This window comes from Ochotona princeps, chromosome 4 (assembly GCF_030435755.1).
Source record: "Ochotona princeps isolate mOchPri1 chromosome 4, mOchPri1.hap1, whole genome shotgun sequence".
In the NCBI taxonomy this organism is placed as follows: Eukaryota; Metazoa; Chordata; class Mammalia; order Lagomorpha; family Ochotonidae; genus Ochotona; species Ochotona princeps.
Window position 1 is genome coordinate 56,604,955 of NC_080835.1, and position 17,293 is coordinate 56,622,247.

Genomic DNA, 17,293 nt, shown 5'->3' on the forward strand with positions numbered 1-17,293 from the left:
TGAAAAAAAGAAATTACTAGTTATTTAATATTCAGAGTGGCACAAAAATTTGATTAACTGCAGCTGAAGTTTCATTTGTTGTCCTCTGCACCTGTGTGTACACCTGCATGTCATGGCCTGTGAGGCACTTCCTACTCACATGTGAGTAGTTAGTTCTCATCTTGTGATGAACTATAAAGGCTGGGGTTGGGACATGGAATCAACAGGGAAGTCAGCAGAGGCTTATATGTAGAGTCGTTATTTAAATAACAAGTCAACGAATGAGAAATATCTTAGTCATATGTAATATTTCGGTTTTTTAAGATTTTTTTTTTTTTTTAACTTTGAACAACAGTTACATAGAGGACAGAGATCTTCCATCTACTGATTCACTCCCCAAATGGCGACAACTGTTGGAGCTGGTTCAATTCAAAGCCAAGAACCAGGAGTTTTCTTGGGATCTTCCTCGTGGGTCCAGGGGCCCAAGGACCTGGGCACCAACCCACTTTTCCAAGGCATGAAGATGGAACTGGACTGGAAGAGGAGTAGCTTGGACATCCCACATGGGATGTTGGCACTGCAGGAAAACGCTTAGTCGACTATGCCACATTGGCACCGTAGATTATTTTATTCTTTACCCTAAAAAGAATCAAAATTAATTTTCTTGAGTCTGCTTTAAAGGATATGAAAATTGGGGCTAATGCCATGGCACCGGCTCAATGACCAGCTGTTCCACTTCCAATCTAGTTTCCTGGCAATGTGCCTAGCAAGTCCTTGGCTCCCTACACACCCATGGGAGACCGAGATGAAACTCCTTGGTCTTAGCTTCACACTAGCTCCACTGTGATGACTGGAGCCATTTGAAGAATAAACCAGGAGATGGAAGATCTTTCTGTCTCGCCTCTTCTTTATAAATTCACCTTTCAAATAAATATAAATATTAAAACATTATCTTGAAAATAAAGAGAAAATACACAGAAATTCTGTGTATGTAGTTAGACAACAGCAGAACCCATGGGAGGGTAGCCACATCACCGGCCTCCCAGGCCTGGAGAAGCTGGCATCTAGGGACTGGGCCCCTGCGGAGCACACACCCGTCACTGATCTTGAATTCATCCTCACTCTCCTCTTCATCCAGGTTGCTGTCGCTGTCGAGGTCGTTCAGTCGCCGGCGTTTCTTCCGACGAGCAGCTGCTGCCCTCTGGGGTCGCTTATTTTCTTTTCTTTCTTCATCCAGAATTGTAGAGATGTCTTTCCCACGGTGACCTGTAATGGTAGATATATCTTTTCCCCGGCCAACTCCTGGTTTGACAAGTGGGGGGGGGGGGGAGGAATAAATACATGTTTTAAAATGCTTTCGTTAAACTTGTACACAACTGTTCTTATTAGTTCACAGCAGCTCTTTATCTGATCATCGTCAGCTGAGAAAGCTCTTAACACGAGAGACTTAGCATCTGTTTATTCTACTGAATTTCATGATATAGACAACCTGGCTTTCCATTATGATATAGTTTGCATGCTATTCATCCATACAGAGTGATTGCTTAGGATTTTGGGGTTGGTCATACTGGTGTGCAACAATAACCATTCATTGCAGAACATATCCATTATTTTCCACATATTAAGAAGTACTGAAAACTCTTATTAGAATTTTCCCATTAAATAGAAACCAGAATGCTGTAGCTGAAGCACTAGCAATTGGATGTTTAGATGTTATTTCATTGCTTTCGAATTTTTCTGCTTTAATGACACCTAATCAGGTCTATAAGATTAATAAACCAATGTTAATAGCCAATCAAACCAAAAAGTAGGTCTGATTTTCTCTAAAAATTAGAAACTCTGAAGCCACAAAGATTACAGGAAAGTATTCTCATTTTTCAATTTGAGATCAGAAACTTACTTTTTGAACTAAAGAGAAATATTAACATTTTATAGCAAATCATAAAACAAAGCTATCTTAAAAATAATAAGCAAGATCTGAGACTACATGGATGCATCCTGGGGAGCAGACCAGAAAACAAGCTCACTACTCTCATCTGCGCAGATGGATTAATCTGTCAGAAGAGCAGCATGACAAACACCTACCTCCTCCATCAGCCTCTTTGATATCATCTTCTATAGCTTCATCAATTGCTTCATCAAACTCATCAAACCTAAAACAAACAATGATCTCATTACAGCCTGTCCCACTTTTGGCGGCCTTTTTGCTTGTATGTTTCAAAAGCAGCGATATGGGGAAAGAGATATTTTATCTGGTGTTTCACTCTCCAAATGCCCACCAAGACTGGAGTTGGGCCAGGCCCAGAATCCATCAGGCTCTCCAAAGAGGGTGGCAGGGTCCCAGGAAACTAAACTGTCATTTACTGTCTCTAAGTGTGAGCATTTGGAGGAAGCTGGACTAGAAGTGAAAAGATCAGGACTCAAATCAGGTATCATGACATGGGATGCCAGCATCCTAAGTGGCATCTTAACTACTGCACCACACACTTGCTTCTGTTTTTATTTGCTAGGTGTCTGCAATGGTTTGATTGTTTTGTATCCCCTCAAAATTCACACTTGGGTACAGTGTTTGGTATAGTAAAGACAATGACTGCTATCCACAACTCACATATTGGAGTGCAGGGCTATATGTTCTACCTTCACTCAGATCCAGCCTCTTATACTAATATGCGCCATGAGTTGGGTTCCCTGCCATCTGTGTGGGAAATGATTAGGATGGAATTCAGGTTTGTGGCTTTGGTATATTTTGCTCTTGCTGTTGTGGGCATTCAGGGAACGCCAGTCTGTGTCTCTGCATCTTCAACATAAATAAATTCGAAGAAGGAATCACATAAAAAAAAAAAAAAAACCCTAATGGAATGGGACCTAAATGAATTCTTGTTAATGCCTTTGGGGCTGGCACTGTGGCATAGTGGGTTTATTCACCACCTAGGTGTAGCATTCTACATGGATGTCTCACTTTTTTTCTTTAAGATTTACTTATTCTTTTTTTTTTTTTTTTAAAGATTTATTTTATTTTTATTACAAAGTCAGATATACTGAGAGGAGGAGAGATAGAGAGGAAGTGGAGCTGCCGGGATCAGAACCAGCGGCCACATGGGATCAAGGCGAGGACCTTAGCCACTAGGCCACGCTGCCGAGCCCAAGATTTACTTATTCTTATTGGAAAGTCAGATTCACAGAGTGAAGAAGAGACAGAAAGATTTCCATCTTCTGGTTCACTCCCAAAGTGGCCACAACAGTTGGAGCTGAATCAGTAACCAGGAGCATTTTCAGGGTCTCCCACACAGGTGCAGGGTCCCAAGACTTTGGGCTGTCTTCGACTGCTTTCCCAGGCCACAAGCAGGGAGCTGGATGGGAAGTAGAGCAGCCAGCATGCAAACCAGTGCCCATATGGGATCCCAGACGTGCAAAGCAAAGACTTTAGCCATCAGGCTACTGCACTGGGACTCCAGATGTTTCACTTCTAATCCACCTCCCTATTAATGTACTTGGAAAAGCAGTAGAGGAAGGCCCAACTACTTGGGCCCTTGCAACCAAATAGGTGACTCAGAAGAAGCTCCAGGATCCTGGCTTTACACATATAGGACTGGCCACTCAAGCAATTTGGGGAGTGAAGCAGGATGTAAGATCTTTCTGTCTCTCCCTCTCTGGCTTGTGACTCTGCCTTTCAGACAAATACAAGATTAACGCCCTTGTGGAAGCCGCCAGAAAGCTCTATTTGTTTCACTATGTGGTTACAGTCAAGATGGTACACATGAAGTTGGCCCTTCTCACACACCCCAACTGTACCAGTAATCCTCTCTCCCTCCCACATGGAAGCATGTAAACACAGAGAAAATGCCACCTCTGGACAGAAAGCAATTCCCACCAGATCACAGAGCTATCAATGAGTGACCTTGCACACTGTAGCCTCGAGAATTATGAGAAAGGAAACTGCCATTTACAAACTGCCAGAGCATTGTTATCTTGTTATAGTAACCAGAAAACATGAGGATCATGTCATAAAAAGCTTTTTTTCTTTTTAAACGTTTATTTTTATTGGAGAGCCAGATATACAGAGCGAAAGGAGAGACAGAGAGAAAGAGCTTCAGTCTGATGATTCACTCCCAAAGTGGCTGCAATGGTTGGAACTGAGCCAATCCGAAGCCAGGAGTCAGGAGCTTCTTCCAGATCTGCTACGCGGGTGCAGGGTCCCAAGGTTTTAAGCCATCCTAGATGCTTTCCCAGGCCACAAGCAGGGAACTGGATGGAAAGCAGGGCTGCTGGGACATGAACTGATGCCCACATGAGATCCTGGCACATTCAAGACAAGGACATTCAAGACAAGGAAACTAGGCGAATGTGTTGGGCCTCAGAAAAAAAATTAAAAGGACCAGGTAAAAAGCATCTTAGGTTTTTCAGGCTATACATACAGTCTGCTGTAACTACACAACCCTGACACTGCAAAGAAAAAGCAGTTACAGCTAGCTTGTAAAGAAATAAATACAGCTATAAACACTGAAATCTGAAGTGTATGTTATTTTCTCAATCATCTGGTAATACTATTCTTTTTCTTTTTGAACCATTTATAAATGCAATCATTGTTCTTGCCATGAAGACATTTGGCCTAGCAGTTAAGATGTCACTGTCTTATACTGGAATGTCTGGGTTTGATTTCTGCTCCAGCTCCAAGTTCCAGCTTTCTACCAATGCAGACCCCAAAGGGATATCAGGTGCTGGCTCAAGTCTGAGGGCTTCTACCACCCTGTGCTCCTGGCCCAGCTCCTATGGCTATCTGGGGAATGCACAGAAGAATGTGTGCTGTTTCCATTCATGAAATAAGAAAATACAACCACACATAGGCCACAGTACAAACACTGGAGGAATGGGTCCCGCCACAACGGCTAAATCCTCGCCTTGCACGTGCCAGGATCTCAGATAGCAGAGGATGGCCTAAAGCGTTGGGACCCTGCACCTGCGTTGGAGACCTGGAAGAAGCTCCTGGCTTTGGATCAGCTCCAGACACTGCCGCCGCAAGAGGAATAAACTAACAAAGGGGAAGATCTTTCACTACTTCCCTCTGTAAATCTGCCTCTCCAATAAAAATAAATACATCAATCTTACAAAAAATCCCACAAAACTTCAGGAATAAGCTAGATTTGCTTTACACTCATTCTTACACAATTTACATGAAAAAGAACAAGAACTGCATTCCACAAATAATACTGTCAGTACTTTAAATAAGACTTCTTGTACTTCAGGGCTTAGGTAACCTAAGGGATAACTTAATTTGCCCAAAATTATGCAAAATTTGGAATTATGGCTTGGGTGGATGTTTATAGATGCAGTAAGTAACCTTTAAAACTGTTCCTCATTACCCAGCTTTCAAGTACTCAATAGTCATAATTGGCCATGGCTACCACAGTGGACATCGAGAAGATGCAACATCACAGTAATTTTCAAGATTTATTTATTTTTATTGGAAAGGCAGATCAGATTTACACAGAGAATGAGAGACAGAGAGAAAGATCTCCTATCTGTTGGTTTAGTCCCCAGGTGGCCACAACAGCTGGATCTGAGCCCATCTTAAGCCAGGAACCTAGGGTTTCTTCCAGGTCTCCCACATGGTTGCAGGGACATTCTCCACTGCTTTCCCAGGACATAAGCAGGGAGCTTGGTGGGAAATGGAACCAAGAGCAGCCAAGAAATGAAGCAGTGTCCATATGGGATTCTGGTGCTTGCAAGTTGAGACTCTATAGCCATTGAGCCATTGTGCTGGGCCATCACAGTAATTCTTATTTCAATGGATTATCAACATCAAGACTAAAAGCTGGGGGCAACACTGTGGCACAGCAGATTAAGCTGTCTATGTGATGCCCTCATCCCAGATGGGCAAGCCCCAGCTGCTCCAATTCTAATCCAGTTTTCTCCAACCTGCCCAGGAAATTAGTAAAAGATGGTTGTGTATTTTGAGTCTTCCACCATCATGGAGAACAAGATAGAGTTCCTGGCTCTTGGCTTCAGTCTAGCCCTGCCCTGAATACTCCAGCTATTTGGACAGCTTGGATCTCCATGTGGGTCTCCTATGTCAGTGTAGGGTCCAAGACACTTGGGCCATGTTTAGCTGCTTTCCTGGGCACACTGGCAGGGAGCTGGATTATAAGTGGAGTAGCCAGGACTGGAACTAATGCTCATTTGTGATGCTGTCATCTCAGTGCAGGCCCAACTGGCTCGGCTACAGTGTTGGCTACAGAATTTATTATTTTTATTTAATCACAAAGTCAGATAGACAGAGAGGCAGAGAGACAGAGAGGAAGATATTCCGTCCAATGATTCACTCCCCAAGTGACTGCAATGGCCGGTGCTGTACTGATCCGAAGCCAGGAGCCAGGAACTTCTTTCAGGTCTCCCACTCAAGTGCGAGGTCCCAAAGTTTTGGGCCATACTCGACTGCTTCCCCAGGCCACAAGCAGGGAGCTGGACGGGAAGCAGGGCCGCCGGGATTAGAACCAGCGCCCATATGGGATTCTGGCACATTCAAGGCGAGGACTTTAGCCACGAGGCCATGGTGCCGGGCCAAAATTTAATTTTATAAACATTATGTAGTATCTAAATTATCACTAATAATGTATCATTACTTGGTTAAAACAGTTTCTTTCCAATCCTTTAGTAGCTGCTATGCTATGAAAAACAGTCCTGTAGCTGTAGTCTGACTTTTTTTTTAGAATTCCTGAGAAAATGTAAATGTGCGAATCCATTCCTTATGGTAGAATAAAAGATACAGACACACCCACATACAGTTAAATGAAAACCACCTTTGCTCTGATGGCATGTTGGAGTGGGAAAGTATCAAAACAATTTCTTTGAGTAGCCACTGGTTTCTAACCCAAAGGAACTTTCTAAAATGTCTAAATCAGAGACAGTTGAATTATATCAGTAAGAAAGAAATATCAAACCCTCACATGGATGACATGACTGAAACTCCTGGCTTCAGCCTGGCCCTGTAGGGGCTGTTGCGGCCATGTAGGGAATGAGCCAGGAAATGGAAGATCACTCTATGTCTCTCCCCAACCCCTCTGTAAAATTTAAACATGAAATACATAATTACTCAAAAGTAATAATGAAATAAAGCAACAATCCTTATCTCAAGACCTATGAAAGTTTGACAAAGAATGTCAAATAGAAATAGGTAACATAAGCAGTGTTCACCTGGAAATAATTAAATTATGTGATTAAGTTATTTCACTACTCCAAGTAGTTAGTTAAAGCACACAAAACTGGGGCCAGCTTGCTGGTACACCCTGTTAGGCCACTGTCTGTGGCACTGGCATCCCCCAGGACCATGAGTGGGATTTCTTTTTTCTCCACTTCCAGCTGTGCAAATGTGCACGGAAAAGCAGCTGTGAAGATGGCTGAGTGCATCAGTCTTTGCCACGGAAGTGAGTGAGTGCCTCGGGCAGGGTTCCAGGCTCAAGTAGCTAATCCCCCACCTGTAAGCACCAAGCTCCCATACGGATAACAGTTCATGCCCTGGCTGCTCCACTTCCCATCCAGATCCCAGCTTGTGGCCTACAAAATCAGTGGAGGATGGACCAAGGCCTAACGCTCCTGGACCCATGTGGGACAAACAGAATAAGTACCTGAATTAACATGGGCCCTATTTTGGCCATTGTAACCACTGAGGAGGGGTGAAACAGTGGATATAAGACCTCCCTCTATCTCTTTCTCTCAGTCACTTTAACTTTGACTCTGAAGGTAAACAAATCAATCTTGAAAACGGGATTATGCATGTAGGTTATATACAAACATTGTGTCACTTTATATAGGGATTTGCCTATCAGTGGAACACGAAGGGACACTTATTAGCACCCAGGTAGAAAAAGCATACACCAAGGGCCATGCTGTCACAGTATAGAAACATTCTATACTCTTTCACTTAGAACCACTCCCACATATTTCATACCTGTAACTTATACATTTCCGTGTTCTTGTTGACCTCCTTTCCAGTAAATTAACTTTGGTCTTTTTGGAATCTTTTTTCTTTTCTTCTTGATCTTCAGAAAAATCTGGTTCCTTTAAAAAAAAATGTATTAAGTTTATGGGTATGACAGAACAAAGTTTCTTTGAATTTACAATTTGGTATTCTCCATCTAGGCTGCACATTTGAAAACGTAAAGTTTGAGATGCTCTCCCTGCCCCAAACCTATAAAATATGTAAATTTTAACACACTGATTAAAAACAGAATTCTGGTGATAGAAAAAGTTCTGTATTAAAATCCACATAGTTTCATAAGTTTACAAATACCTGCTTTAAAACAGTCAATAATTAAATCTGAAATATTATGCATGTTCAGTGAATGAAAAAACCTTTACAAAGGAGGATATGATGCTGAAGGGAAGTAACTGAACAGGTTAAGCCTGGGACTCAAGTATGAGTGACACTGCTTCTGACATGAAAGGAAATTTCTTCATATTATAAGCACTTGCACTTATGAGATATCTTTGTGAACTATAAACTAGACTAAATAAACTCAACTGCTTTACTGGAAGTTTTAATTGGAATTTTAATAATTTCCAAAATACAGAATTAAAAATCAAGTCTCCCTTAATCATTTATTTTTCAGTTATTATTAACAGCTAATGAAAAACCCCAAAACAAATGATGCAATTTAGGGTCAAAATAATGGAACATACAGTCCAAGCAGATCAAGTATATAAATTTACAGGTCAGGGAGAATTACCTGTACAGCTTGAATTTCAATCATGAGATTACAGGTAACTTCTTTGAGGCTTGAAGTTATTTTAATAAAAATCACTACATTATTATACGAATAAATTAATATTATATTAATTCTATAATCAACATTATCCTATTTTAACTATTCATATTATATTAACGCAGGTCAAATTTTCAAATAATTATCTCCTTTAAAAATCCTGCAAATCAGGAAGTTACCTGTGGAGGAATGATGTTTTCAATACTGATACCAACATACACCAAGCGTTCTTTCCTTTGGGGAAAACAGAAACACAGAACATGAGCTATATTCAAACAAAATTGTTATGAAAATATTACTAATGCAGGCAATAGTAAAATCACAATTTCATGGTAACACAGCCTGTAGTTAGCTGCTCCCCATCTGACATGTTTGGTGTAAGAGAAGCACAAAATATCCACACAATATGAAAACTCTAACTTTAGAAATAACTTATACTGGTAAAATAAAACCTACAATTGAAATAGAAAAGGAAGCATTGTGAACAGTCAGGTCATGACTCCTTGGTAATTTATTCAAACAGAAAGGCATCATTAATTAACAGAATTCTGATGTGTTGTTCATTTATCTTTCCCCCTTTACTTGTAACGCTCTCTAGTTACAGATGGAAATAAATTTAATCTTTCCTACAGGAGGAAAATAATATATACCACTGGCTAGACAACTGAGTGTTGATGTCGTTGTCCTGCAAGTTTTGCCTGTGTACGCAGCAATCCCACAGATTTTGGTTATAAAGCTATTCAATAAAAAACTTACATGTAACAAAATGATAAAATGATTGTTACCAAATTTAATAAAAGTATCACATTCTTAATGAATTAGTAACTAAGAAAAGGTCAGAAAGTGTGTCAGGCTTGGGAATCCACAGGTAAAGGAGATATGGTTCCTGCCTCACAATTATTTAATTGCTAACTTCAGACTTTTATGAACATGTGTAACTTAAACATGAAAGGGTATGGATTCCTTTGTCAAAAGAGCTGAGAAATCTGGGGAAGTCTTAAACAGACGGTAGAATTTGAATAGGATCCTAAAGGCAGGTATAGTTTTTCTAATCCTAGGAAAAGACAAGTCATCTGTTACATACAGTATCTAGCTCACGGATCACATTTGGCCCATCACCTTACCTATACCAACAACCACACTCCTTTAAAAAAGTTCAGGTATCTTAGACTCTGACTTCTGTTGGAAATTCAAATTCACTTGCAGGTTCTCTCCCTTTTCCATCTTGATTCTAGAGGACGTCTACCAGTGCCCATACCCTATGAACCGTCTGTCACTCCCCTCTTACTCTCACTTTCCCCAAGACTCCATGCCCCACTATTAGAAATACTCCTTTAAATAACTTTCAAACTCCTTGTCTCTTTCACTCCTTCACTCGACTGTATTTCCAGGAAAAAATTCTACCCCTGATTAAATCCAACTTACTGTTACGTAAAACATTTTGAAATCCCTGCATCAGAGGGATCTTCAAAAAGCTAACCTTGAAACAACTGCGCACACATTTCAGAGACTTTTTTTGCAGCTCTCTGTATTTCCTCATGCTGAAAGCATAGCCTAAAGTAGGAACGAATAAATGTTTAAGGGTTAAGTAAGTTAAATGAGGGAAAATAATGGCAACAAGGGGCAAAAAGCTTTTGTACTATAACATACAGGGGAATACCCTAAGCTGCTAGGAGGAGTAACAGAAGAGTGATTTCACAGAGTTTCAAAAAGAATGAATAAAAATCCTATTAAAAACAGATAAATTCACTTAGAATCCAGTGACTATTTACCTCAGAAACGTACATATTTTGCTGTTAGAGGCTCCTAAGAATCAGGTGTTCAAGAGCTTTAAGTAACAGACACTAGCAACAATTCACTAGCTACTGGTGCTGTGCCACACTGGTTTTAATGTTACAGTGACTTTGTTCATCTTTTTATTACCCAGTCTCTCTTGGGCTCTGTAACGGATCTAAAAATACATAACCACAGATGTTCCCTTAGAAGATGATATTTACGTAAGGGAATTAATATGAGGAGGAAAAAAGAAAAGTATCCATTAAATGGGAGACAAATAATATAAGCAAATGTTGTGTCCTATTTTAATAAATTTCTGATCTTCTTCTCTGTTTCTGTACCAGTACCAGACTGTTTTGATAACCACTGCTCTATAGTACGTCTTGAGGTCTGGAATTGTGATTCCTCCGGTTTGATTTCTATTTTTCAAGACAGAGAAGAAACAGAGAAGAAGATCAGTGGAACAGAACAGAAACACCAAAAGGGAATTCACACATGTATAGTCAACTAATCTTTGACAAGAAAACAGAAAACAATCCAGGTAAAAAACCTGGTCTATTCAATAAAAGCTGTTGGGACAACTGGATAGCAGCTTGCACAATAAAGAAGCAGGACCCGCACCTGTCGCACTATACAAAAATCAGCTCTAATTGGCTCAAGGACCTAAACCTACACCCAGAAACCATTAAACTAAACATAGGAAGCACACTCCAAGATATAGGAACAGGGAAAGACTTTTTAGAAAAGACGCCTAAAGCAACGGCAATCAAATCCAAAATGAACAAATGGGACTATATCAAGCTAAAAAGTTTCTGTATAGCAAAGGAAACAATTAAAAAAGTGAAGAAGCAACCAACAGAATGGGAGAAAATTTTTGCATTCTACACAAGTGACAGGGGACTAATATCTAGGATCTACAAAGAGCTTCAGAAACCCAGGGATAGTGAAAAAACAAACCCTGTAGCAAAATGGGCAAAGGAAATGAACAGACATTTCTCAAAAGAACAGATTCAAATGGCTAACAAACATATGAAAAGATGCTCAGGCTCTCTAGCCATCAGAGAGATACAAATGAAAACCACCTTGAGGTACCACCTAACTCCTGTGAGACTGGCCTACATTCAGAATTCGAAAAACAACACATGCTGGCGTGGATGTGGGGAAAAAGGTACCCTCCTTCACTGCTGATGGGAGTGTAGGCTAGTACAATCATTGTGGAAATCCATATGGAGAGTGCTTGGAAAATTGTAAATAAACCTGCCATATGACCCAGCAATCCCGCTCTTAGGAATATACCCAACAGAAGTAAAATCTGCATATGAGAAGGGAATCTGTAATCCTATATTTACAGCAGCACAATCTACAATAGCAATGACATGGAAACAAACCAGATGTGCGTCTAAGGAAGAGTGGTTAAAAAAACTTTGGTACATCTACTCAATGGAATATTATTCAGCTGTCAAGAAGAACGATATTATTCTATTTAAAACCCGGTGGTCCCAACTAGAAACCATTATGCTCAGCGAAATGAGTCAATCACAAAAGAATAAATACCATATATTCTCTCTCATATAAGGAAGCCAACATGGAAAGGGTAACTCCAATAGTTCATTGAGCGTCTGCTGGCTGTTTTGGCTATGTCTCAGATGTTTTGATGTTTTTTATGTCGGTTTGTTTGCTTCCAAATAATTTCTTTTCTCTAGTGGAGTTCATCAAGTGCCCATGGAGTATGCAATGGCAACATAGTTCCTAAGAGACTTCTGTGTTTCCTTTTAGTTAAGCATGTGCTGCCTACTCAGTGGCACATTACTTAATCAAGGTGCTACAATTTGTTGTTGACGTTGTTGCTGTTGTTATTCATGCTGTGATTGATGTGGCTTTTATGAAATGATGTCAATCCAAAAAATAGTTAAAAAAAAAAATGTTCTAGATATGAGAAAAAAAAATGTCTTTGGTATTTTGAGATTGCAATAAGCTTGTAAATTGCTTTAAGTACGATGGGTATTTTGATGATATTAATACTTTCAATAAGGAATTTGATTTTAACAGATAATTTTGTACTATGAATGTTTACTGTTAGTACCAGGTGTGAAATATGGCTTTTTGTTATTGTTATACTTTTGTTTTCAAAAGATTAATTTTTCTGGCCAAAAGTCTTAATTATTTTAGAGGTAATCTGTGACTACTTTGCCATGTGTGTATTTTTCCTTTCTTCCTGTGTGTTCCATGAGGAAGATATTCTGACTTTGTAGATGAAACATGCTTATGCTTTATTATACAGGAAGTCTTATGTTTTTAAAGCAAATAAAGGTGTTTTTTTTAAAAAATAAATGAATAAATAAATAAATTCCTATAATGTGAAGTATTTTATAGTTGCAGTGGCATATCTTACAGTATATGAGGCCATTATAAATGTTTTTGACTACCCCTTTCCACAGAGTATCAGCATCATACGCCTTTGAAGAACAAGTGCATGTAATTTGAATATTAGACAGAAATTTTCCCCACACACACACAAATATTCATTTATTTCAGAGGTAAGAGATACAGACATCAGAGAATGAGCTCTCATCTGCAGGATGACTCTGAATTCTGACAATGGCTGGGACTGGATGGCTTAAGCCAGCACAGACAGTTCAATCCAGGTCCCTGAAGCGGGTGGTAGGAGACAAGGCGAGCAATCACCACTGTCTTACCATTGACAAGAAGCTGAGAAGCACCGAGCTAGCAACTGAACCTAGGTACTATGAGCTGCAATGTGGGCATCTCAAACGGTATAGGAACTTTTGGCTAACTGCCTGTCCCCTCAATTTTTATTAGTTTATATGCTTGGCTCTTAAAATATATTCATTTTCAGGTCCTTGCTAGGTGAGTTCATTAGCTATCTTTACAGCTAATTTAAATCAGCATCAAAATTGTTTTAGCTGTCAGAAGGACAGGCAAATTTGACAAAGTGTTGAGGAAAAGGAAGGTCCAAGGATTAGGATTTCATCTGAAGCACCTTTAGTTAGACTTTCCATTGTCAAAATTCTGCATGTCCAAATGGTTCTAACAATTGCATACATCTGAAAATGTCCTAGGGATGATCCTGCAAATATTTTAAACACAGATGTTCATTTAAAAACAAACACACACCAGGGCTATTAAAATAAAAAAAATATTTAGACAACCGATTTTTAAAACAGTCTTTTGTTTTAATTACAAGTCATTAGCTTGCTTTAAGCTAAATAGCATGATTGTAAACAGATTGCCCAAATGAAATAATAAAAACTAAAACCCAACTCAACCCAGCACACATTCTGGGAGTTGGAGCCATGTCTAAGGTTCACCCTTAGAGTAAAGTGAGTGGAAAGAGACACTGAATTAAACAAGTATAGCAGAGTACCAAGGCCGAATAAGAAACGACTTTTAGTATACACATAGGTATTAAATCTGACTCTTCTCCAAAGTCTCCATTTAATCACAACGACTGCCCTTGTTAAGGTCTCTGAAACTACTGCAGCACCACCTACTCATATTCCTTCTTCTTGCTGTTACCAGAGCAATATTCTGATGGCTTCCTCACAACCTACATTGAATAATTCAAATAGCCAGCAAGGTTGGTAAAGCCGTTCATAATCTGGACTCGCTGCTTCCAAAGAACTCTTTCTCCTCAACATTCCTGCATTGTCCCACTTAGCTGCCACTCACATTTCTCTTCATTTTCACCCATATGACCCCAATTCCTAACAGAACCCAAACACTACCCCACAGATTATTATATTATTATGAATCTGCTTCAAGTTTTCTGTTCTATTACATCACTGGTTCAAGGGTCTGTACTGAATGACAAGAGTGTTAAGTATCATGTAAGTAGGAACTCTGTCCTACTCTTTTTCCAGTTTGGTACAGGGTAGGTGCAAATGAATGGCAAGAGTCAGACTAATTAGGTGAAAGTAACAAATACAAACATAATGTCCAGATTCTGAAACAAGTTTTAAAGATGGTTTTAAATTTTTAAAGCACAGCCTGACTTCCTCTAAGAAGCCCACTCTAACTGCGTCAGGCCCCATTGTTGTGGCATATTGAAGAGGGAGGCATCTCTTAAAGCTAGTAAGACACAGACAAGTCTTAAAATATTCTGATTCCATCGGTGTTAATTCTGCCCACCCAAAAAAATGACACTGGGTAACCAAACCACAGATGAGTTTTCACAGTTTTCTTATATTTGCTATAGTGCTTAGGTAGAAGGTTCTCGGATAATTATGCAATATTAATTCATAGCAGGGGTGGGCAAAGTTTTCTGTAAAAGGGCAGATAAACAAATACTGCAACCTTGCCGGGTCACAGCATCTCTGGAGAACATCGTATTGTGTTGCTATAGGTCAGAAGCAGACACACACAGCACAGAAACAGAAGGAGCAAAACTGATGTTGCAAGAAAAAGTCATTTTGTGGACAATGAAATTTCAACATATCATGATTTTCGTGGGACAGGTATCTAATGTTGACTCTTTTTTTAACCAGTGAGACATATAAACCATTCTTAAGCAGTATAAAAACAACTGCACGCCAAATGTGCCTACAGCTTGGTTTTTCCGATCCCAGCTTTAAATTGATGCGCTCACCTATACTATAAGATGAATCTGTTGTCAAATTTCCAGATAAAACATTAATACCCATTTCTGAAATACCTTCGTTCAGCACGCTCCTTCTTCTTTAAGGCCACATCCAAATCTTGCAACTGTTCCTCTAATTTTTCACACAAGAGTTTCTGAGGGAGCAAAACATGTGTCATTGTAATACCTTTCTACAATCAGTTATGATGTATACATTAAGGTCACGAGTATTGCACTATACAGTCAATGAACAAAAAGCTTTCCCAGTGTCAGATAAAGACAAAGTTCAACAGCCAATGAACAAAAGATGTATTTTTTAAATAAAGCACCCCTAATAGCTTTGCCAAAACAAAATACAAGACAAACAAGCATGCTTAGGCCTATATCACTGGCAGCAATTCATTTTTAAATTAGCATGTGATTCAACACTATAATAACACTAACTGCATTGTTTCTATATTAAACATTTATATATATTTGCATAATAAAATCTAGCGGCATGGAAAAGCAGTCAAGGATGGCTCAAAGCTTTGGGACCCTGCACCCAAAAAGAGGTTCCTGGTTGCCAGCTTCGGATAGGCACAGCACCGGCCGTTGCACTCACTTGGGGAGTGAATCATCAGATGGAAGATCTTCCCCTCTCTGTCTCACCTCCTCTCTCTCTGTACATCTGACTTTGTAATAAAATAAATAAATCTTTGAAGAAAAAAAAAAAATCTAGGGGCAAAACAATGTAAATAATGTACGGTACAATGCCAAATGGTTATTGGATCATAACAGAGATTAAAAATGTAACTAATTGGGCCCGGCGGCGTGGCCTAGCGGCTAAAGTCCTCGCCTTGAAAGCCCCGGGATCCCATATGGGCGCCGGTTCTAATCCCGGCAGCTCCACTTCCCATCCAGCTCCCTGCTTGTGGCCTGGGAAAGCAGTTGAGGACGGCCCAATGCTTTGGGACACTGCACCCGCGTGGGAGACCCGGAAGAGGTTCCAGGTTCCCGGCATCGGATCGGCGCGCATCGGCCCGTTGCGGCTCACTTGGGGAGTGAATCATCGGACGGAAGATCTTCCTCTCTGTCTCTCCTCTGTATATATCTGGCTGTAATAAAATGAATAAATCTTTAAAAAAAAAAAAAAATGTAACTAATTAAGTTCTGCTAAGTTGCAGAAGTCCATTTCACTGAAGAAATACATCCAGATGGCTTTTATTTCATTTTTTTAAAGGTTTCTGGGTTCTTTAACATTCATTTTTATTTATCTGAAAGGCAGAGAGACAGCGAGAGGGAGTTAGACAAAGATCTCCCACCTTGTGTTTGAATCCTACAATCTCTGAAATAGCTGAGTCTGCTCAGCACAGAGAGGAGTTGGTAAACCTATCAGGGCTCTAGCACCCGTTAACAATGAAAGGGAAAAACAGAGACAGAGGATGACACAAAGAGACTCTTCCCTGTATACATCTCAACCTCCTGCTCTTTGTGCTTCTGAGAAATCAGGGGTAGGTGCAAAGAGGTAAGTTCATGAATGCATAGGCTTGTAAAAAAGCAAAGACCTAAAGACCTAAAAGATATTAATAAAAGGTAGACCTAGCTTCTTCCCCCCGCACACCCCGAGACAACATCAAATGGCGAATGACGCCGGAGCAACAGGAGGCCTGGGAAGCCCAAGAAAAAAAACGGCAGACCTCTAACAAGTCGTAGACATTTTAAAAAAGCTGCTTTGAAGAGTGAAGTTTTTTTTAAGTGATAATTAAGAGGTATCATCAGTTTTAATAGAAAAGCAGAGGCTGGCTGGGGGTTGGGCATACATGTTGGCAAGGCGGGCAGAACCACTCTCCGTCAGGGATGATCATCAGAGGAGGGCGAAGACAAGCGGTGTGGTATCCACTGTCACAGGAGTCACACAGGAGGATCTGAAAGAAAAATACACAAGTCAACCCAGCTCAACTACTCATGTTCAACGATTCCTACTGTTAAGAGAAAAACACTGCAACACTTCTTAGGACTCTACTGCAAAGTTAATGAATAAAATACTGTGGATAATTACAAACTTACGTCAGTTTCAAAAAAAAATACAAAAGAACAAATATTTTTCAAAACTAAGAAAATGTTTTTTCTTCAATTTTAGTTATTTATCTTGATTTATTTGAAAGGCAGAGCAATCACTTCTTGGTCTTTTGGCTAAGAT

The 17,293-nt window shown here is 39.8% G+C and overlaps 1 protein-coding gene across 4 annotated transcripts in view; it reads right to left on the bottom strand.

Annotated features, from left to right (window-relative positions):
- The window catches only part of RSF1 (remodeling and spacing factor 1), a 115,780-nt gene that overhangs the window by 11,142 nt on the left and 87,345 nt on the right, over positions 1-17,293 (bottom strand). For 3 of the 4 annotated variants that reach the window (XM_058663643.1, XM_058663645.1, XM_058663644.1), the window contains 6 exons: positions 16,914-17,018; positions 15,187-15,266; positions 8,918-8,972; positions 7,925-8,034; positions 2,059-2,132; positions 1,074-1,278 (listed from right to left, as the gene is read on the bottom strand). In XM_058663643.1, coding sequence (XP_058519626.1) covers positions 1,074-1,278; positions 2,059-2,132; positions 7,925-8,034; positions 8,918-8,972; positions 15,187-15,266; positions 16,914-17,018 — 629 coding nt within the window. Of the gene's footprint in view, positions 1-1,073; positions 1,282-2,058; positions 2,133-7,924; positions 8,035-8,917; positions 8,973-15,186; positions 15,267-16,913; positions 17,019-17,293 lie in introns of all 4 variants that reach the window. The other variant, XM_004589858.3, reaches the window with a different exon arrangement.